Source organism: Bubalus kerabau, chromosome 20 (genome assembly GCF_029407905.1).
Source record: "Bubalus kerabau isolate K-KA32 ecotype Philippines breed swamp buffalo chromosome 20, PCC_UOA_SB_1v2, whole genome shotgun sequence".
NCBI classification, from domain to species: domain Eukaryota; kingdom Metazoa; phylum Chordata; class Mammalia; order Artiodactyla; family Bovidae; genus Bubalus; species Bubalus kerabau.
Window position 1 is genome coordinate 17087268 of NC_073643.1, and position 24320 is coordinate 17111587.

General features: G+C 41.5%; 1 protein-coding gene across 22 annotated transcripts in view; it reads right to left on the bottom strand.

Annotated features, from left to right (window-relative positions):
- Window positions 1-24320, bottom strand: part of ANO10 (anoctamin 10) — a 216486-nt gene that overhangs the window by 76670 nt on the left and 115496 nt on the right. The window contains exon 12 of one of the 22 annotated variants that reach the window (XM_055557895.1): window positions 5035-5082. The exons of 18 other annotated variants lie outside the window; for them this stretch is intronic. In XM_055557895.1, the coding sequence (XP_055413870.1) occupies window positions 5050-5082 (33 nt within the window). In that variant the 3' untranslated portion in view covers window positions 5035-5049. Of the gene's footprint in view, window positions 1-5034; window positions 5083-7784; window positions 7833-15217; window positions 17892-24320 lie in introns of those variants that run through there. 3 more of the 22 variants (XM_055557896.1, XM_055557897.1, XM_055557899.1) reach the window with 3 other exon arrangements.

Here is a 24320-nt window from a genome sequence, read left to right on the forward strand (position 1 = left end):
TCACTTTGCTGACAAGGGTCTGTCTAGTCAAAGCTATAGTTTTTCCAGTAGTCATGTACAGATGTGCAAATTGGACCATAAGGCTGAGCACCGAAGAATTGATGCTTTTGAACTGTGATGCTGGAGAAGACTTTTGAGAGTCCCTTGGAGTGCAAGGAGATTCAACCAGTCAATCCTAAAGGAAACCAACCCCGAATATTCACTGGAAGGATTGATGCTGAAGCTAAAGCTCCAATACTTTGGCCACCTGATGCAAAGAGCCAAGGAGAAGGGATAACAGAGGATGAGATGGTTGGATGGCATCACCAACTCAATGGACATGAGTTTGAGCAAGCCCCAGGAGGCAGTGGAGGACAGAGGAGCCTGGCGTGCTGCAGTCCACGGGATCACAACAAGTCGGACGTAGTGACTGAACACTGGTAGTCCAGTGATGAAGACTCTGTGCTGCTTGGACGTTCTTGGTGGTACAGTGGATAAGAATCTGTGTGCTTCCTCTAGAGGGGTACTGGTTTGATCCTTGTTCAGGAAACTAAGACCTCACATGCTGTGGGGGGCAGTCATAAATGAATGAATGAATGAATAAATAGGGCCTCTTTGGTGGCTGGGTGGTAGAGAATTCACCTGCCAATGCAGGAAACACTTGAGTTCAATCCCTGGGTTGGGAAGATCCCAGATGCCACAGAACAGCTAAGGCCGTGGACCACAAGTACTAAGCCTGTGCTCTAAAGCCCAGGAGCTGCAACTGAGGCCCACCCACTCTAGAGCCTGTGTTCAAGAGAAGCCACCAAAATGAGAAGCTCTCCCATTGCAACTAGAGAGCAGCCCCCACTCACCACAACTAGAGAAAAGCCAGCACAGCAATGAAGACCCAGCACACCCATAAATAATAAAATTATTAATAAATAAATAAAACAGAGCTCAGTTTTGGCCGTTTAAAAAAAAAGAAATGTCAATTCTTTCACTTCAGGTGTACAACAAATGATTCGGTATTTGTATACACTGCAAAATGATCACCACAGTAAGTCTAGTTACCATCATCACCATGCATAGTAATGAAATGTTTTTCTTATGCCGAGAACTTGTAAGATTTACTCTCTTATGCAATACAGTATTATTAACTATTGCCACTACCCTGTACATTACATCCCCATGACTGACTGCTTTTACACCTGGAATTTCTTGCCTTTTGACCCCTTCAACCTGCCTCTTTGGCAACTACCAGTCTCTACAGTTCTCTACATCTGTGAGCTTAGTTTCTGTTTGTTAGAGTCCACATACAAGTGAAACCATACAGTATTTCTCTTTCTTTGACTTATTTCACTTAGCATAATGCTATCAAGGTCCATCCATGTTGTCACAAATGGTAAGATTCCATTCTTTTTTATGGCTAAGAGTATTCCATTCATGTGTACATGTGTGTTCTTTACTCACTCATCTGCTGACAGACACAGGTCGTCTAAGATCTCACATGCTGTGGGGGGCAGTCATAAATGAATGAATAAATAAATAGGGCCTCTTTGGTGGCTGGGTGGTAAAGAATTCACCTGCCAATGTAGGACACTTGAGTTCAATCCCTGGGTTGGGAAGATCTTGGCTATTGTAAATAATGTTGCAATGAACACAGGAAGGCATATATCTGAATTAGAGTTTCTGTTTTCTTTGGATAACTATACAGAAGTGAAACTGCTGGATCATATGACAGTTCTATTTAAAAGTTTTTGAATAATCTCCCTACTGTTTTCCATAGTAGCTGCACCAATTTACATTCCTACCAACAGTGCAGGAGGGCTCCCTTTTCTTCACACCCTCTCTAGCAATATTTATTTGTAGAGTTTTTGATGACGGTCATTCTGACCAGTGTGAAGTAATATCTCATTGTGGTTTTGATTTGCATTTCTCTGATAATTAGCAATGTTGAGAACCTTTTAATGTGTCTGTTGGCCATCTGTATGTCTTCTTTGGAATTTATATCTTCTGTCCATTTCTTAAACTGGATTGTTTATTTTTTGCTATTGAGTTGTATGAGATTTTTATATATTTTGGATCTTAACCTCTTACCAGATATATGATTTGCAAATATTTTCTCCCATTCAGTAAGTTTCCTGTTCATTTTGTTGATGGTTTCTGATGCTGTGCAGAAACTTTAGTGTGAAGCAGTCCAATTTGTTAATTTTTGCTTTTGGTGTCAGATCCAAAAGATTCTTGACATTACCAAGACTGATGTCAAGAAGTTCACCGCCTGTGTTTCCTTCTAGGAGGATGCCACTCTCTTTTACAGTTTCAGGTCTTAGATTCAAGCCTCTGATCCATTTTGAATTAACTTTTGTGTATGGTATAAGATAATAGTCTCATCTTATTCTTTTGAACGTGGCTGTCTAGTTTTTCCAACATCATTTATCTGAAGAGATTGCCTTTCCCATTGAGTATTCTTGCCTCTTTTTTAAAAAATGATCTTATTTATTTTTGGCTGTGCAGGGTCTTCATCTGCTGTTCAGGCTTTTCTCATGTTACAGTGTGTGGGGGTTACTCTCTAGTTGGAGTGTCTGAGCTTCTCAGTGTGGTGGCTTCTGTTACAGAAAACGGTCTCTTAGGGCATGCAGGCTTCAGTAGTTGGGGCACATGGGCTCAGGGCTCAGCAGCTGTGGCCCCCGGGCTCTAGAGCACAGGCTCAACAGTTGTAACACATGGGCTTAGTTGCTCTACAGCATGTGGGATCTCCCCAGATCAGGGATTGAACCCTTGTCTCCTGTACTGGCAGGTGGATTCTTTACCACTGACTGAGCCACCAGGGAAGCCCTGTTCTTGCCTCTTTGTCATAAATTATTAAACACACATGCATGGATTTATTTCAAGGCTCTCTATTCTGTTCCACTGATATGTCTGTTTTTAATGCCAATACCATACTGTTTGATTACCACAGCCTTGTAATATAGTGTAAAACCAGGGGCTATGTAATGGCTCTAGCTTTGTTCTTTCTCAAGATCGCTTTGGCTACAGTCTGTGAGATAATAGAAAGAATATATTTAGTCTCTGCCCCTGATTCCTGGCACAGAGCTACTAAAACCCTTGTAACTTCCTATATTTTAAGAAAACTAGGAACATCTCTTTTTCAAATACCGACCTTTGACCTGTTTCTGACACAGCGCTCCTAAAGCCTTTGTAATTTCCGGGGTGGCAGGAGTGTCTCTTGCTCTATTGAGATAATTCTGGATGTGCTGCTAGATGCTTCCTGGGTGAAGATTGGCCACCAGAAGGACCAGGCTAATATTATAAGATTGGAATTTTCAGTCCCACCTCTCATGCTCTTGAGAAGGGAGAAGGGCTGAAATGGAGTTAATGATCTGTCATGCCGACGTGATGAAGCCTTCCTATAAGTACATGGTTTGGAGAGCTTCCAGGTTGGTGAACATACAGAGAGACTAGGAGGGCAGGGTACCCGGGGAAGGCATGGAAGCTCCACTCCCCTTTCCCACCTACCCTGCACTGTGCATCTCTTCCGCCTGGATGTCCATCTGTATTCTTTACTACAGCCTTTCATAATAAACCAGTAAATGTACGGAGACTTTTCCTGATTTCTGTGAGTCACTCTAGCAATCAATCAAACTTGTGGAGTGGCTGGTGGGCACCTCCAATTTATAGCAAATAATTCAAAGGTACAGGTACGAAACTGGACTTGAAGCTGGCACCTGAAGTTTGAATGTCCAACCTGTAGCTTATTGGTCAGAAACACAGCTGATATCCTGGGCTTTTGATTAGTGTCTCATTGTTGCTGTTGTTCAGTAGCTCAGTCGTGTCTCATTCTTTGCGACCCCATGGACTGTAGCCCACCAGGCTCCTCTGTCCATGGAATTCTCCAGGCAAGAACACTGGAGCGGGTTGCCATTTCCCTCTCCAGACTCATGTCTGAAGTGTGCCTTAATGGGAAGTTTTGATGGAATGAGCTGTAACTAGTCTTTAGTGGTTCCATACAAATTTTAACATTTTGTTCTATTTCTGTGAAAATGTCATTGATATTTTGATAGGGGTTGCATTGAATCTGTAAATTGCTTTGGGTAGTATTGAGACAGGCTGGGACCTGGGACCCTTTGCCAAAATGCTCCAATGCTTATACCTGGACAAACATTTCAAGAAACTAAATACAAAGAAACTATAAGGGACTAAAAACAACTGGATACACGCACAGTTGGGGCAAATTATGGACAAAAAGATACGCAAAGACCAAAAAAACCCAACTGCCACTTCTGAAGAGCCCTGAGCAAAAATAGGGTGTCAAAAGCAAAAGGAGGGTACTGCGCAAGCCCCTTGCACACAGCACCACCAACGGGGTGGGCAAAACACCTAAGCCACCTCCCCAGCCCAACCGCTGGACACATCCTTACCCTCACCCCATATAAGGAAACAGTTGCCCCACCTCGAGGGAGCAAGGGAACCTGTTGTTTTTACTCCCTCCTGCAGCTACAGGAGCCCCAATAAAGTGTCTTGTGAATTTCCTGTCTGGCCTCTAGTCAATTTCTATTGATTGGGGAAGGCCAAGAACCCTGGTAGGGATCAGAATGGACATTTTAACAATATAAATTCTTCCAATCCAAAAGCATGCAATAGCTTTCCATTTATATTTTCTTCAGTTTCTTTCATCACTGTTTTATAGTGTTTCAGTTCAGTTCAGTCGCTCAGTCCTGTCCAACTCTTTGCGACCCCATGGACTGACTGCAACACGCCAGTCTTCCCTGTCCATCACCAACTCCAGGAGCCTACTCAAACTCATGTCCATTGCGTCGGTGATGCCATCCAACCATCTCATCCTCTGTCATCCCCTTCTCCTCCCGCCTTCAATCCTTCCCAGCATCAGAGTCTTTTCCAGTCAGTTCTTCGCATCAGGCAGCCAAACTATTGGGAGTTTCAGCTTCAGCATCAGTCCTTCCAATGAATATTCAGGACTGCTTTCCTTTAGGATTGACTGGTTGGATCTCCTTGCAGTCCAAGGGACTCTCAAGAGTCTTCTCCAACACCACAGTTCAAAAGCATCAGTTCTTCAGTGCTCAGCTTTCTTTACTGTCCAACTCTCACATCCATACATGACCACTGGAAAAATAGTTATAGTGTTTAGTGTATAGGTATTTCACCTCTTTGGTTATAGTTATTCTTTTTGATGCACTTGTATATGGGATTGTTTTCTTAATTTCTCTGATAGTTCATTGTTAGTATATACAAATGCAATGTATTTTTGTATATTTACTTTGTACACAGCAACTATACTGAATTCATTTATTAGTTCTAATAGTTTTTTTTTTTATAGAGTCTTAAGGTTTTCTATATATAAAATCATGTCATCTGCAAACAGTGACAGTTTTATTTCCTCCTTTCCAATTTGGATTCCTTTTATTTCTTTTTCTTGCCTAACTGCTCTGGCTAGGGCTTCCAATACTAAATTGAATAAAAGTGGTGATAGTTGGTTGTCTTCCTTGATTTGTTCCTGTCACCATCAATATGACATTGGTTGTAGGCTAGTCATATATGACCTTTACTGTGTTGAGATGTGTTTCTTCTATATCCACTTTGTTGAGAGTTTCTACACAAATGTTGAGAATTCATCCACTCATCCATTCATCCACAAATGGATGCTGAATTTTGTCCAATGCTTTTTCTGCATCTATTGAGATGATCACACGGTTTTATCTTTCATTTTGTTAATGCGTTGAGTGATTTGAACCAACCATGCATATTGTAATATATCCCATTTAAGCAGGGTGCATGCTCTTTTTAATGTATTGTTGAATTTGGTTTGCTACAAGGATTTCTGCATCTATGTTCACTGAGGATATTGGCCTGAAATTTTCTTTTCTTGTGGTGTCCTTGTTTAATTTTGGTATCAGGGTAAAGCTGGTCTTGTAAACAAAGTCTGAACCATTGTCTCCTCTTTACTTTTTAGGAAGAGGTTGAGGATTGGCATTAAATCTTCTTTGAGTATTTGGTAGAATTCACCAGGGAAGCCATCTGGTCCTATACTTTCATTTTTTGGGAAGGTATTTGATTACTGATTAGTATTCTAGTAACTGGCCTCCTCAGATTTTCTATTTCCTCATGATTCTGTCTTGGAAGGTTGTGTTTTTCTAGGCATTTATCCACTTCTTTGAGGTTGTCTGATTTGTTGGGAGTACTGGGGCTGGAATTTTTGGTGAAACTGTAGCCCTTCCTACCAACCTCAATGTAATCCTTTTCTTTATCTGATATGAAGGGGCTATTCAGCTAATTTTCAGGTCTTTTTCAGAGGGAACTGTTTCATATGTAGCTATAGATTTGGTGTGTCCATGATAAGAGGTGAGTTCAGGATTTTCAGAGTTGATATTCTTGAACCACACTCTAGAAATGTTAATTCCTAAAGTGAGTATTTTACTATTTTGTCAAATTGGACTCTCTGACCATCTTCAACTCATTTTGGGACTGTAGACTTCAGTGGTAGCAATTTAACTAGCTATTTTGTTGAAGACATAAACTACTGCAAAGAATGTTAGTGTCCTACAATGGAGCCTCCTAAAAATCAGACGGTATCTATATATAAATGAAAAGACAAAATAACTCCACTTAATTTTGCTCTTTTATAAGTCTTCATTACAATTCAATTAATACTGCTTATTTGGGTAGCTTAAATGGTAAAGAATCTGCCTGCAATGTGGGAAGCCCGGGTTCAATCCCTGGATTGGGAAGATCCCCTGGAGAAGGGCATGGCAACCTACTCCAGTATTCTCTTTCCTGGAGAATTCCATGGACGGAGAAGCCTGGCAGCTACAGTCCAAGGGGTCACAAGGAGCTGGACACGACTTAGCAACCAACATATACATACACAGGCATACACAAATGTTCTACAGAAGGCCACAATGTCACTGTCTGCAATTTTCACTCTGAACAAATGTTTCTAAGCAAAATAAACTTCTAAATCGAGACTCTGTACCAGGATATACTGGGCTTCACATTTCAGGCACCAAACTGTGCCAGTGGCATCAGATAATTAACTGGGTGATGATGACAGAAAGATCCTAACCTGCTTCTCAGAATCTGCAGGCAAGAAAAGCCTGAAAGATGGGGCAGGAATGGTGGGGGGGGAGGGCAGATTTCTGCCTACCCCACTGTGGATCTTTCACTTATGGTATCACTGAACAAATAATTGGCCTGCTTAATTATTAAAACATTCTACTTTATATGTTTCCCTGAAGCAAAATGTTATCATATTTACTACTGAACATATGCTTCAATTTACTATTTCTGTCACTGACAAATTTTATAAAACCAAATAAAAATTCCTCAAAAAAGACATACAAGCATTTCTGGTTTCAGCTCTAACAACATGTAAAGAGCTTGGAAGATGTCACTCCTGTCAATACAACAAGAAAAAGCTGGACTGACTTAAAATTAATGACTTTCTTGACCTGAGAAGTGAGGACAAATCACCACCATAAAAACCTGGAGAGACAAGTGCATCTAGAGAACTCTATCAACCAAGATCCAGCTAGAACAGAAGCTGCAGGAGCCATAAACAAGCAGGAACACTCAACTGGTAATTTGGATGAACTGCTAGTGGTGGAGTGGGACTAGCATGAGCCAGAAAGCCCTAAGGGTTGTTGTCTTATTGGGGCGGGAGGCGCACATTCACAGGCTTTCACTCCAGGAACTCAACCAGGTTCCCACAGCGAGGGTACAAGCAGGATCCCCTCATGGGTCTTGCACGAGCAGAGGAGTAGGCGTGAGGAAATACTGTTCAGAACCTTCTCCGTAACAATGGCTTACTCTCCAGGAGTAAGGACTTAGCTGGGGAAAATTCCAAAACTTGATTTCAACTGGAATATGGAAAAATAAAAACAAAAACATAACATAGTCAACAGAGGTCAGGGTTTCAAGGAAATAGACTTGGAACTCTGCAGGCAGGGAAGGGGAAGGAAGTGGATGGAAAAGCTATACTTGTCCTGAAAGAGTGCCCCCCTAAAAGACAGATTTAATCAGAAGATTACAGAATGCGTCCCCACCCCAACACACCAACAGGGTTCCAGCATAACCACAGTTAATTATAGTTACGTGGGCTGCAAGACACAGACTCTCCGAGGAGAAAAACAGGGAAGCCCAAAGTAGAGGGGAAACCAACACAAGGCTCTTAGAGAAACGTAGATCCTGTGGCACCTATAGCCATAGTAAACAAGGAGTACAGCCCAACTCCTAGCCAGACTAACACACATTCTTAGACTAAAGGCCTACTGACTGCCTCTGATGCCTGACTAAAGCATGTCTGGCTTTCAACACCAAATTACAAGGCATGCCAAAAGGAAAGGAAAACACTCTGAAGAAACCGTCAGAACCAGATATAACAGATTTTGGAATTATCAGGCAGGGAACTTAAAATAACTATGATTAATATGTTAAGGGCTCTAATGGTAAAAGTAGGCAAAATGCAAGGACAGGTGGATAATGTAAGCTAAGAAATGGAAAATCTAAGGAATAAACTGAAATGCTAAAAATCAAAAACACTAAGAGAAATGAAGAATGCCTTCGATATGCTCATAGGTAGACAGGACACAGCTAAGGAAAACCCAGCAATCTTGAAGATAGGTCAAAAGAAACTTTCCACGCTGAAATGCTAAGAGAAAAAGAATGGGGGGAAAATAAAAATAGTCATTCCCTGGGGGACAATATTAAAAGGTGTATCATGTGCATAACTGTGACATCAGAAGGAGAATAAGGAGGGAATGGAAAAGAAATAGTTGAGGAAATAATGGCTGAGAACTTTCCAAAATTAATGACAGACTCCAAATCAAAGGTCTGAGAAGCTCATAAAACACGAAGCTGGTAAATACTACAATATCTACACCTAGTCACATCATATACAAACTGCAGAAGACTGCAAACAAAGAGAAAATCTTGAGAAAAAAAAAAAACAGCTTTCCTTTAAAGGAACAAGAATAAAATAGCACACACTTCTCATCAGAAACAATGAAAGCAAGACGAGAAAAAAAGCTAAATATTCAAAGTGTGGAAAGAGGGAATCCCTGGTGGTCCAGTGGTTAGGAATTCATGCTCTTACTGCCCAGAGTCCAGGTTCAAGCCCTGTTGGGGGAATTAAGGTCCCACAAGCTGTGTGGCCAAAAAATAAAGTGTGGAAAGAAATCCCCACTAAACTAGAGTTTACATCCAGTGAAACTATCTTTCAAAAGTGAAGGAGAAGTAAAAACTTTCCACTATTTCAGAAGTTACTACTCCAGAAGTCTGAGAGAAAGGGAGAGAGGTGGAGTATGAATGACAGCACACTACCACCTGCCCTGCAGCAAATGTTAAAGGAAGCGCTTCTGGCAGAAGGAAAACGACCGTAGGTCAGAAACATGGATCTACAGAAAGACAGAGTGTCAGAGAAGGAGTACGTGAAGGTAAAATATGACATTGTATTTTTCTAATTAATTCATCTCAAGATAACTGCTTGTTTAAAGCAGTAACTGTTACTGGATGATTATAGAACATGGATAAGTTAAATGAATGACAGCTATGTTTTAAGGGACAAGAGGGATGAATTGGGAAGACATTATAAGGTATGTATGTACTAACTACATAGCAGGTGGTATCGTACTATTTGAAGGTGGACTTAGATGAGTTTAAACTCTATGGCAATCACTACAACGTTTTCTTTAAAAAAGAAGTACAGTTAACAGGCTAAGAGAGGAGATAAAATGGAATCATATAAAATGCTTAAGTATTAAAACCACAGAACACAGAAAAAATAACACCTGTAGCCAAGAGAAAACTGAACATGGTAGATATTAATCCAACTACATCAATAATCATTTAAAAATGCACAATCTAAATATACACGTTAACGGACAGAGGATATCAGAGAGGATACAAAGTAAGGCTTAACTATATGCTATCTGCAAGAAACCCATCTTACACACAGGGACTCAAGAAAGGTTAAAAATAAAGGAACGTATGCCATTCCTAATGTCTAATACCATTCTCCAATTTCTTAAAAAAACCTTGAGTCTCTTGGTGAACTGGTTGATTCTAAGACTGGGCAAGAGATACATAAAATGAGACTGGAACATCTTATAGTGGCAGAAAATAAATACACACAAACACGAGCCAACCAAGAGAGCCCCCAGTGGCCAAAGCTGGAACAATGTGAGCAACAAAATAAAGTAGTATTGTACAATAACCCAAAATACAAAATAAAAATCCACAAGCCTGGGTTTCCCAGGTGGCACAGTGGTAAAGAATCCACCTGCCAGTGTAGGTGATGCTGGTTTAATCCCTGGGCTGGGAAGATCCCCTGGAGGAGGTCATGGCAACCCACTCCAGTATTCTTGCCTGGAGAATCCCACGGACAGAGGAGCCTGGAGGGCTACAAAGTCCAGGCGGGTCGCAAAGAGTCAGACATGACTGAGCATAGACACACACATGCATCCATGAGCCTCTGCTAATACATATAAATGACCAAATAACTAAATGGGGAGAAGAGACAGATCTCCCTTGTGGAGAACTCCAAATAATTCATATAGATAGCCCTCAAGATCACTACACATTAGGGCTCGAGTGACTTCATGAAGCAAGGAATGCTTCCCACCTTCCGTTTCCCAGGGCTCATTAGGATATAGCATCCATGCCTACTCCTTGTAGAACTTACCAGCAATATCCTATTGTTTGATAGATGTTGCCTTAACAGAACATTTTATATCTTTGCCAGAGGAAGGAAAATAGAAAAGCAATTGCATAAAGGCAGTGGATGTAGAAGAAAGAGGAGTGGGAAAAAAATAGAGTGCTTCCAAAGAGACGTAACTTCATAGGACTGAACAGGGAGTTGGTGTGAAAGAAAAGGGCTAGAACTTTTTATAGTTACCCATTTAAAAAACAGACCAAAGATAAAATTTTACATTTTCCAATGACACACTTTCTTAGAGGAAATATTAGCTTGCTACTTTTCTCTTCTTACATCAACTAGATACGTTTAATGAACATTATTGTTAGAAAAGTTAAAAGAATTGAACTTACTTTTTTGGCAAAGTCAGATTTTCACTGGGAATATTAAAGTCCCCTCACAATTAAAAAATAACAGCTTTCCCAAGAGAGGAATTTTCATACACAAATAATAATGGAAATGGCAACCCACTCCAGTATTCTTGCCTGGAGAATCCCAGGGACAGAGGAGCCTGGTGGGCTTCTGTCTATGGGGTCGCACAGAGTCGGACACGACTGATGTGACTTAGCAGCAACAGCAGCAAGCTTTGATAATAGCAAAAAGCAATTTTTCCTGGCTATTCTGAGTTTACCATAAATCTGAACATTTTAACTTTTTTTTGTCTTTTGAAATACCTATTTGAAGGTAATACAGTTCTATGATTGGGGGGTGGGGAAATGCATATAGTAAAAAATTTCCTTCTTGCTCTCGCCGCTGTCTGCCTGCCAAGGGTCATGTTGTGCTCAGGGGCCACTGATGGAAGTGCCAACTACAGAAGGTCACTCACCACCCTGTTCTACAAGAATGAATTCATTTGCCACTGCAGTCACTGACCTTCAACACACCCTGAAAAGAATGGCACAGAACAGACCTTCAGATAGATATTTTCAGGAGGAATTTTTTATGAACTTGGGTTCTTGCATTTTCCCACACTAAGACAAGCATTAAAACCATGAACTAAAATATATGTTCCCTGTGACTAGCAGCAACCTTGTTAACAAGATGTGTGCTTGATTACACATATCCATAGCCAAGATCGCCTATATGCTTAAGACAGGCTGGGATCTGTGACCTGAGACACTTTGCTGCAGTATTTGCACCTGACAAATGTTTCCAAGCAACAAAATACAAAGAATCTATAAGGGCTTAAAAATAACTGCATGAATGTGCAGCTGGGGCAACTTATGGACAATAAGATACAAGAAGACAGAAAAAACCCAAATGCTCCTTATGAAGAAACTGGAGCAAAAACAGGATGTTGGGAGCAAAAGCAGGGACTGCCCATTCCCCCTGCACTCAACACCACCAAAGGGGTGGGCAAACCCCTCTGGCCCAACTCCTAGGCATAACCCTACCCTTACCCCACACAAGGAATCAGATCTCCTCCCAGCCTCAGGGAGTAAGCATGTGTTTTTGCTGTCCCCCTCTACTGCAGTATGAGTCCCAATAAGGCCTTGCCTGAATTTCTTGTCTGGCTTCTAGTCAATTTCTAGCGATTGGAGAAGGCCAAGAACTCTGGTTGGTATCATGCTGACCTCCTCCCTTACTTCTTCAGAACAGTTTCTCAGGGCTATCCCAGAGCCTATCCCAGAGCCATAGTCCTCAGTAAGACACTGGATAATCTCAACTCACACCTCTTACATTGTTAGTTGCTTTTTTCCCCCAAGTCAACACAAGTAAATAGGACTATACTATTGTTATTCTTCATCTTAACAAAAAAGGAGTATACAGCAATAGTGTTCTGCATTTTTATTTTTATACATATTATTGGAGCTCTTTTCATATTCCTACATAGAAAGCATCCTTAATACTGAACCAGTGATGGACATTTATGTTATTTTCAGTATTTGGTTATTATTAGGGATACTGCAATGAATATCCCCATATGTTTATCATTTTGTACACATGCCAGTATACTTGTGGGATAAATTCCCAAATGTAGAATAGTTTTTCAAAGGATACGTGTTATTGTAGTTTAAGCAGATTGTTCCAAACTGCTCCCTGTGTGGTGTTGAGCCAGTGTGCACTTCCAGCAGCTGAGTTCGAGGATGCCTGCTCCTCTGCAGCAGGCTGACTCGGGATAATATCCCTCTTGAGGATTTCCAAGAGGAAATCTCTTGGAAATCTCTTGTCACCTGTCTGATAGGTGACAGCCTATGTTTCAGTTTAGTTTCACTTTGCATTCCTTACTCAGTACTGTTGAGTATCTATTTATATGCTTAATAGTCATTTGCATTTTATTTGTGAACTTTCTGTTCAAACCGAAAAGCATCTGAAAAGACAGGGGTTGAAGAAAAAGGAAAAAGGAAGGAGAGGAAGAACAAAGTACACTTAGTTTTGTACAAGCACAAAGAACTTGACTTCTATCTTAAATTTAATGTAATTGATATTAGAACATGTTAAATTATAATGATTTTTTTTTACTATCTTAAGAGATTTTATTTTTAGAGCAGTTTTAGCTTTGCAAAGTAATTGCACAGAAAGTACAGAAAGTTTCTATGTCCCCTTCACTCCCCCCAAAGGTTTCCTCTATTATTAACATGTATGTTACCGTGCTACATTTGTTACAACTGAAGAACCAATATTGATACATTATTATTAACTAAGGTCCACAGTTCACATTTGGGTTCACTGTATGGGTTTTAACAAACTGCATAATGTCAGATCAGATCAGATCAGTCGCTCAATCGTGTCCGACTCTTTGCGACCCCATGAATCGCAGCACGCCAGGCCTCCCTGTCCATCACCAACTCCCAGAGTTCACTCAGACTCACGTCCATCCAGTCAGTGATGCCATCCAGCCATCTCATCCTCTGTCGTCCCCTTCTCCTCTTGCCCCCAACCCCTCCCAGCAATACCCACTATTAATAGGTTTACCACCATAAACATCTGTCAGCCACCTCCTCATCCCACCCACTTCCCTCCCTAACAAACTCCTGACAGCCACTGACCTTTCTCCTGTCCTTCTCGTTTTGCCTTTTGTAGAATGTCATCTAGGACTCATAGAGCATGCAGTCTTTCCAGATTGGATTCTTTCACTTAGTAATACATATTTAAGGTTCCTTTCTATCTTTTCATGCTTGATAGCTTATTTCTTCTTAAGGGTGAAAGCACTCCATTGGATACATGTGCCATAGTTTATCCAGCCATTCACTGAAGGGTATCTTGGTTGCTTCAAAATTTTGGCAATTATGAACACAGCTGACATAAACATTCACATGGAAGTTTTGTGTAGACATAAATCAGGTAAATATCTAGGAGGGCAATTGCTGGAATGTATGGTAAACCTATATTTAGTTTTTTAAGAAACTGCTAAACTGTTCTCCAAGAGGCTATACCATTTTGCATTTCCCACTAGCCATGAATAAACTGTTGAGTTTATTTATGGGTTGTTATGTTAATTTCTGGGTTGTTATGTTGAGTTTTAGGAATTCTTTGTATATTTTGTATACAACTCCTTCAGGAGATATGTCTACTGAAAATATTTTCTCCTAGTCTGTGGCCTGCTGTCTTGTCACTCATTACCTTTTGAAGAGAAGTTTTGTAATTAAAAAAATTTCAAGTCCATCTTATTTCTTTCATGCTTTTGGAACTGTATAAAAATTCACTGCTAAACACTAGGTCACCTAGATTTTCTATATTATCTTCTATAAGTTTTATAGTTTTTTGTTTCACATTTAGGTTTCTGATCCATTTGGGGTTAATTTTTGTGAATGATGTAAGGTCTGTTAAATATATATACATTCACGTGTAATTATGTTCAGTTGTTTTAGCACCCTTGCATCCTGAGTTGAAAAGACTATCCTTTCTCCATTAAATTGCCTTTGCTCCTTTATCAAAGATCAGTTAACTGTTTATTTGAGTCTATTCTGTTCAACTGATATGTTTATCTCTTCTTTCACCAATACCACACCATTTTGATTTCTATAGCTTTATGGTAAGTCTTGAAATCAAGAAGTGTCAGTCTTTCGACTTTGTTCTTCCTTTTTCAGTACCGTGTTGACTATTCTGGGTGTTGTGCCATTCCACAAAAATCTTTAGGATCAGTTTGTCACGATACAGAAAATAACTTGATGGGATTCTGATTGGGACTACATAGAATATATAGATTAAGTTGGGGAAAAATTGATATGTTAACAACATTGAGTCTCTTCATCCATGAACATGGACTATCCAGACAGATTTTTACTTTATTTCATCAGAGTTTTACACTTTTCCTTATTAAGACTTTGCACGTATTTTGCTAAATTTATACCTAATTCAACTTTTATTTTGGTACTAAGGTAAGTGGTGATTTGTTTTTTATTTCAAATTCTAATTTTTACTGCTAGTATATAGGAAAGCAATTGACTTGATCTACTAATTTTTACCACTGTTTTTAGAGTCAAGTAGAAAAAAGTCGTCCATATGTTGGTGAATGCAAAATAAAACTACAGAAAATCTGATCCCTGAGTCTGTGAAAAATAACATATTCGGCTCTCTACCCATACCAGAATCACACATCTTAGAGAGTTCCCGTAATGATAAAGAAATTTTATTTAATAACTTTTCCATTTGTGATACATTTGTAAAACTCAAGCAGCAAACTTGAAATAAGATTCCTGAACAAAATACTCAAGCCACATGAACTAAAGTCATATTAAGGGCACCCTGTGCATTAGCAAATGTTGATGAGAAGAACATGCATGTAGTCTCGTGATGCAATAGAGCAGTAGGTTATAAAAACACTTCTATTAAACTGTGCTACAGTTCTGAAAAACTGCATCATGGTCATAAATTCTTTACGCTTCTAATCCATTCACAGATGAACTTCCATGAGTGGATTAGATATCTGACAAGTCCAGGTACAGTCTTTTTTATTACTTTTACTTAGGCTTTATAATATATAGTATTAATAGTATATATATTATTCCAGGGAACTAAAATTACAAAATCATAAAGGGTTTTGGAACTCTTAGCTGTTCAGTCAGAGTGAGTGAATGGAAGTAGCTTTCAGTTGTTGGTGGTTTTCTACTCCCAACCGTATAAGGCAGTTTGGCCATCTGGTAAACTCTCAAGATTTGGTACTAAATTATTTTTCTATTTAAAGATCCACCCTCAAAGGCTAAAAAGTCAACTGTGCAGCAATTCTAAACCAAGCTTACCTTATCTCTAAACAGGTTCTCCTTTAAAACAAAACAAAACAAAACAGCTCTGATATATGATGTATCATCATCCCATTTGAAGCGTACAATTCAGCGGCTTTTAGTATATTCAAAGAAGTGTGATTGTTGCAACAATCACCACAATCAAACACTGTCCTCACACCTCCAGTGACTTCCCTGGTGGTTCAGTGGCTAAGAATTCAACCCCTGGTCACAGAACTAGATCCCACACGCTGCAACTAAAGATCCTATGTGCCACAACTAAGACCTGGTACAGACAAATACGTATTTTTAAAAAATGTTACTTCCTTACACCTCCAGAAACATCTATTCCCTTTAGCCATCATTGCTTCATGATCCTCATCTCCTGGGACCCTAGGTAATCATTAGTCTACTTTCTGCATCTATAGATTTGTCTGTTCTGGACATTTTATATAAATGGAACCATACAATAGATGGTCCTTTGTGACTGGCTTTTCATTTAGCATAATGTTTTCAAGTTTCAACCATATTGTACAGCATGTATTAGTAGTTCATTTCTTTTTTCCGTCTAATAATACTCAATTGTATGGACTAACCACATCTTACTTATCCACTGATTAGGGGATGGACATTAAGGTTGTTTCCATTTGGGGTCTGTTATAAAAAATATTACTATGAACACTGATGTACAAATGTTTCTGTGGACACATATTTTTGTTTCTACTGGGCCCACATATAGGAGTGGAACCGCCACACTAAAGAAAGGTGGCAGAGGAAAAGCAGGTGATATAGGGCCCTGGAAGCCAAATGAAAAAAGTGTTTCTAGGAGAGGGGAGTCAAGTCAAAGTAGAAATGAATGGTTAAAAAAAAGATCATGAAAGAGGTGACTGCGTGTTAGCACTAGTGACCTTGAGAGTGGCATCTGGTGGAATGATGGTCCAAGAAAAAATGAAGAAGAAGAGCTGGAGGCAGTGATCATGGCCAACTTTTTTTAAAAGGAGTTTGTTTAAAGAAAAATGGGGCAAAAATTGGAAGGAGATGTGAGGCTGAGGTGGGAGAAACACCGGTATGTTAGTGTTCTGATGGGAATGATCCCATAGGAGAGGGAATGAGATAATGCAGGCGAGAGTGGGGGACTGCTGGGCCACCTGCTGGAGGGACCTGCTCACAAGTGGGGAGGTGTCCTTCATGGGGTACAGACATGGTTCTCCTGTAGTTACCAGAGAGGTGGGTAAACACGGGCACAGGTGCAAGTAGCACAGGGGATGGGAGTTTTCATCTGGTACCTCTGTTTTCTCAGCAAGGTGAGAAGCGAGGTCATCAAGCAAGGGCAAGGGAGGGGAAGGAGGTAATGGAGGACTGAGAGAGGAGAAGGCATGGAGTTGTCATCTCAGTGAGCAGGAAAGATAACAGGCCATGAAAAAACACATGACCTGCCAGGCAGTGTTGAGGGCCACTGAGGTCAGCAACTGGGGGTTTAAACTGAGGCCAGTCACATGGCTGTATAAAGGGGTCAAGGGTATGACTGGAGGTGAGGGGCTGAAGTCAGGGGAGAGGTTAAAGAAGGCGGCTGCTATGGCAGTGAAGGAGGGAGAGGAATATTTATTAGAGAGAGCAGTCAATAGCCAGACCCTTGAGGGCTCAAGGAGTTGGAGGGAGTGACCTAGGGAGGCAGGACGCACACAGTTGGCGGGATGCCAGGGCCATCTCCCTGGGCATGTTCCCTCCACTGACCCCTCTGAGGACCAGCTGAGTTAGCTCACTGCTCAGACTGGCTGGTTCATCTTTCCTCCTTTTACCATCTGAGGACAACTCCTAGAACTGCACGGGCACAGCCTGCTTGATCTTCTCAGAGTCTCCGAGTAAGCTGAGTGTGCAAAATTTCCAACCATGACAACATGATTCACCACGTGCTGGTTCCGAACGCTTTTCTTCATTTTTGGTACCAGACTCTGTCTCTAGGTCTTAGGGCACAAAGATAAAGAAGACATATATAAACCAAGTTATAAAATCCTGTAGAGCGGTGTGCTCCAGTACAGTCATTCCAGAGCAAGGGCCAGCTGCAACAGGAACAAAGAATTGTGTTCACTCTAATTTCTGTTGCATGGAGATGAAGAAAAGCAAAGAGAATTTTTAACATTAAAAAAAAAAGCTTAAATACCTGCTACATGATGAAATACTTAATTTCTTTAAATAGAACTCAATGTACTACTTTGCCCACTCCTCAGATAACTCAGCTTGGTTCCCTCCCCGGGAACTGAGCACCCACCAAGCAGTGACATAGTCACCAACACCTGCGGAGCCATTAGGAGGAAAGGAAAAGGCCGCTGAGAAAACAGACTCTTCAGATTCCTAACAGGAATTTCAACTGCACATCTGAATATCGTCTTTTATACAAATGTGTATATCTTAAAGCTCCAAAAGTTCAATGTTACACCAGTGGCACTAATTTTTACCTTTGGGATGCTAAACATCTGCTAAACCTGGGCACTGTCTCCACCTGTGCTTCAGTGTAAGCTTGTGTACGCATCCGCGAGGGAGCACATAGCAGGCTGCACAGGCTCATGAAGCAGTGGCTTTAGAAGCACGGAGCTGAGGCAGGTGTCCATCACTAGGAGCATGGATATGTAAATTCTGGTACATTCAAACCATGGAAATACATGCAGAAGACAATGAACCAGATTTATATGTGCTTTCCAGGTGGCACAGTGGTGGAGAATCTGCCTGCCAATGCAGGAGACCTAAGAGATGTGGGTTCGATCCCTGGGTTGGGAAGATCCCCTGGAGAAGGAAATGGCAACCCACTCCAGTATTCTTCCCTGGAAAATTCCATGGACAGAGGAGCCTGGTGGGCTACAGTCCATGGGGTGGCAGAGAGTCGGACACAAATGAGCACACAGATTTATACATGGCCACATAGATGGGTATCATAAACATAACACTGAGCAAAAAAGAATTAGGTAGACATTGGGAGCCCAAATCCATGCACATAAATTAAAAAACAAAAACAGGCAACACAATTAACAAAAAATGAGTAATAAAAATGAGAAATATACCAGCATGGGTGCCTATGCTGGGTAAGGGCCACAGAAGTGGAAATTAAAATACAAACAAAGATGCCAGTGCCGTGAATCCAAGAGTAGGAACAACTTGATTTTGTGTGTCTGAAGTGGTGGTTGTCATAGGGAAGGGGAACAGCAGTTAGTAAGTATGGATTTTGTGTACTTGCAGATTTCCAGTATGTCTAGCCCTTGTAAATCATGCTCCGGAGACATCTACAATGTGCCGTGACCTGCACCCCACAGTCTATCACAATTCTATCACCATCCCATGTTTTGCTACAATCGTCATCTCGATGTAAGGATGGTATTTAATAGGAACTAGAAAGCTAAATTAGCTCATGCTCAATCTAATGCAGAGTAAAGCTTTGAAATAAATTCAGAAAGAATGGTAGATGAAAAGACTCCTATAGAATGAACTTGACACCGTGATGAGTAACTTAGCACATGAAATACCACACAGCAGACTCTGTAAACCACATGTATCCAAGCTCATCCTGACAGCTAGAGCTGACTGCAAAAATGTGTGTGTTTCACTTTAGAATAAGTACATGCTTCCTACAGGCTTCTGGTTTCTAACACACTTTCTGTTCTCTATCTCTAAACTAAAAATTATACCCTAAAATAAAACCAGCTACGAGGAGGAGACCAGCACAGGTGGAAATCAAATGAACTCCTGTGTCGTGAGAAATTGCCATTCATGAGGCTCCGGCTCCAGGGAGATGATACAATGCAAAGCCTGGGGCCGGAACAGCTCCCGGTCTGATCAACCAAGGCTCACGGCCCCCATTCCTACTCCAGGGGGAGGTTTTGTGTGATCCTGGAACAATTGCTCAGGTTTCTTTGCCTCCCTTACCCTGAGTGACACTGAGCTCCTGGCAACAAAGACAGCCGATGAATGAGCGCTGGAAGAAGGGTCAGGAGCTCTTGTTTCGTTCCCAGTTTATTACCTATAAAAGGGGCGATTACAACCAATCCCCACTGGGCTACATATGACCTCTGTTACTTGGAAAATAAAAATATGAAAACCCTGGAGACCTGTTATAAATGCTGATCCTGGAGTCCTTGTCAAGAGACCCCTTACAATGGAGACTATTGTTCAACAAGATCCATACAGCGGACAAATCTCCTTAAGGGGCTAAGACAGACACACTTTAGAAAAAACTGTTCTAAGGAGAAGTTGAACAAAGACTCCTCTAAACCTGTTTTCCTGTTCTGAGGATGTTCTTAGCACAAGACAAGGCGGCCCTGAGAAGCTTTTGAATTTAAGTTGAAATAATTTAATTTGCCCCACAAAATTCCTTCACATTCTCCTTTTGCTTACTGTAACAATAAAATATCCTGAAAATATTTCTACATAGACAATATTTCTACATGAATTCTCTCATGAAAATTATGAACCCCATTAACAACAAATGAAGTAGACAGGAAACACTAAGTATTAAATCTCCCATCAGTCTTAAACCAGTTTCTAGCATTCCATGAGCTTCTCAGTCCCTGCAAGGCTGAGAAAGTCGCTGAGCATCTGAGTTGCACGGAACACGGCGGGACCTAAGGACACTCGAGTGCAGTGGCAGCACCGTCGGCGCAAGGCAGGCGAACCCCACCTAAAGGCATATGGTGGCTCCAAGGGCGAGGGCGGGCCGACCCTGTCACCGTGCACCTTCCCTGACCACTCCTGCCGTGGTGTCACTTCATCTTTTGTTCTATTCTCTTGGAAGCTATCCCTTCAGGAGGCAGTGTGGGTGTGCACTTGGATCCCAGTTCCATCCTGCATGCATCCCGGTAAGGGGAGGGTAACAAACCCGAGCACCACCCGTTCGGTGGATAACAGATGAGGTGGTGTTACTAGGGAGAGGCCACGTTTACACAGACAGAGTCATCGTGAGGAGGGTGAGGCTTGGTGACTGAATGTGGTTCCAGAGGGCCCATGGGAATACCCGTGTGGGCGCCGCTGTGGAAGAATGACCTGTGGGAGAAGCTCGGAGCAGGGAGTGGTGAGTGAGGGTGCAGAGAAGGGGTTGTCAGAACCACTGAGAAGGGTTGTCAGAACCGCTAGGTCCCATCTGGGACCCTCCTGAGGATGATGCTTCTCAGCTGGCCCCATAGGCTGGCGAGAGCGTCCCATCAGTGCCTGTCAGGAACTTCTACTCAGTCTTCCAATCTCTGTAAGTGAAAACCTGCCTTCTTTGCCTTGGAAAAGCTCTTCCCTGGATGGTGGGTGCTGATGGGGCAGGGGGCACTCAACCAGGACAGAAGGGACAGGGCTCCAGGCCAGTGGACTGGTTCTAATTTGGGCATTGCCATGGTTTGCTCCATGAGCACACTCCATGTGGGTGAGGAGACTGCCCACTCCATACCTCAAAAGTAGTAGGAATTCTAAATACAAATAAATGTAATTTAATGTTTTTAGTTATTACTACATCTCTGTAGCTGAGGGATGCAAGTATATTGTCCATCCCCATTTGTCCATCACCTTGGAGAAAAGATGAAAACCACTGAGAATCTTCACATCCATAGCTGCTAGGCAGGTAAAGAGCAAGAAAGTTATATGGTCTGTGAAAATCTAGAGCATGTGGGTGCTGCCCTCCCCCACCACCAGCAATGCCCACCTTCTGCAGAATGACTCCCCCAACATCCCCAGAGCACGACATGAAGCCGGGACCCCCATCACAGCACTGTCATGACACACAGAGAGTCTGCAGCCAGCCAGTGAGGGTGTGTACAAACAACTAGCCACAGCTGAAAAGTAACACAGAAACATTTACACGGGGCCTGCTGCTGCTAATTTGTTCAAGGGCTTTGACATGTAGTAATTCATTTAGTGCTGACAACCATCCTATGAAGTAGGTACTCTTACTTTCTCTGTTTTAAAAACCAAGGCACAGAGAAGTTAAACAAATTTCCCAGGACCACAGAGCCAAGGAAATGGCAGCATTTGATTAGAAATCAGGCACACCATAGACTACAGTGTAGAGCAGTTAAAAAGAGAATGAAGGACACTGATTTAAGATGGGAGGCTGAAGATTCCTATTTCTCTCTGATATCAAAAGACTATCAAAAGAACAAAGAAATTAAAAAGGCACAACTCATAATAATGAAGAAAATGGGAAGGAGACCATTAAGAACATGGGATATTTCTACAAACTTCTGGAAATCCAAAAACAGATGAAAGAGTATAAGGTGAGGAAACGGAGTGGAGGGAACTGGGCCCAGAGCCCCAGCGGAGGGAGCTTTAGCTGTGAAGGAAGCTGACCAGTTAGAAACTGGGCAAGTCTCCAGACCTGCACACTCCCTCAGGACGGTGGGCACGGTGACAGGGGGCTCCTCCCCTCCCTACAGCCCTGTGTGCAAATCTTTTACAGCTAAGTAACGACCCTTATGCACGTCCACATGTGCAAGACACGGGACACACACACACACACACACACACACACACACACAAAGACATTTTTACTAAACCCAGGAAGGGAACTTTCTTGGGGTGAGGAGACTAAGGAGCTGAGCAACATGGTCTGTATTCTGGTTGTGGGGAATGGGCAGCACATTTCACCCGTCAGAGTCGTCTATCATAGAGCTAAGCCTCTGCTAGCAAGAAAACGTCACTTTTATGACGATATCCTGAGCCAGCCGTGCTAGAAACAGATAGCCAAGAATCACTAGACACTTGAGAAAAGCCATCATGGAAACAGAGAAACAGACAGACACACTGCCATCCACATATACCCCAGGGTGAAAGAAAGAAAATGAACCTCAGAGGAAACGTAATTCAGGTAACTCAGATAATTCAAGGAACAGAAGATATGCTTGTTTGTTTTTTTAAAAAAGATGATAGCCTCAGAGAGAATGAAGAAAATTTTGCATTCATACAGACAGTGTAGACTCTCATGAGAAAGGAAAAGCTAGAAAACCAGAAAGAATTCGTAGAAATTACCAAATGTTTGTCAAAATGAAAACTTCAACAGGACAGTAAGGTAATCTAGTCTAAGAAATTTACAAAATAGAATTAAAAGAGGCTAGAAAAAAACAAGGCTCCCAGTGACTCAGCCATCAAGAATCCGCCTGTAATACAGGAGATACAGGAGATGTGGGTTTGATCCCTGGGTCAGTGAGATCCCCGGAGGGCATGGTAACTCGCTCCAGTATTCTCGCCTGGGGAATCCCACAGACAGAGGAGCCTGGAGGGCTACAGTCCATAAGGTTGCAGAGTCGAACATGACTGAAGTGACTGAGCACACACAGCACAGAAAAAGAACCAATTAAACCAAATTAAACAGAATGAAGAAAATACTAACAGAAAATAAATAAATAAATAAAATAGAAAACAAAAATATAGAAAAATCAGTAAAACCAAAAGTTAGTTCTTTGAAAGATATATGAAATTGATAAACCTCTAGCTAAACAGATTAAGAACAAAATGGAGTATTACTCAGCCATTAAAAAGAATACATTTGAATCAGTTCTAATGAGGTGGATGAAACTGGAGCCTATTATACAGAGTGAAGTAAGCCAGAAAGAAAAACACCAATACAGTATACTAACACATATATATGGAATTTAGAAAGACGGTAGTGATAACCCTGTATGCGAGTCAGCAAAAGAGACACTGATGTATAGAACAGTCTTTTGGACTCTGTGGGAGAGGACAAGGGTGTGATGATTTGGGAGAAGAGCATTGAAACATGTATAATATCATATGTGAAACGAATCGCCAGTCCAGGTTCGATGCACAATACAGGATGCTCGGGGCTGGTGCTCTGGGATGACCCAGAGGGATGGTACGGGGAGGGAGGTGGGAGGGGGCTGCAGGATGGGGAACATGTGTACACCTGTGGTGGATTCATGTTGATATATGGCAAAACCACTACAATATTGTAAAGTAATTAGCCTCCAATTAAAATAAATAAATTTATATTAAAAAAAAAAACAATAAAAAGGAAGACATAAATACCAGTATCAGGAAGAAACAAAATCTGAACAGCTTTCTGTATCTATTGAAGACATGATGCATAATTTAAGAATTTCTCAGGCCCAGATAATTTTACTGAGAAATTATGTCAGACATACAAGGGATAAATAATACCAATCCTATATGACCTCTTGGGTTTCCCAAGTAGCTCTGTAATAAAGAATCCACCTGTCAGTACAGGAGACACAGGTTCAATCCCTGGGTCAGGGAGGTCCCCCGGAGAAGGAAATGGCAACCCACTCTAGTATTCTTGTCTGGAAAATCCCACAGATGGGGGAGCCTTTTGGGCCACAGAGTGGCAAAAAAAGAGTCAGACACAACTTAGCAACTGAGCATGCACAAATACGACCTATCTCAGAAAAAAAGGGGAGAGGCTTCCCTGGGGGTCCAGTGGTTAAGAATTTACCTTGCAATGCAGGAGATACCACTTCAGCCCCTGGTCCAGGAAGATTCCATACGTT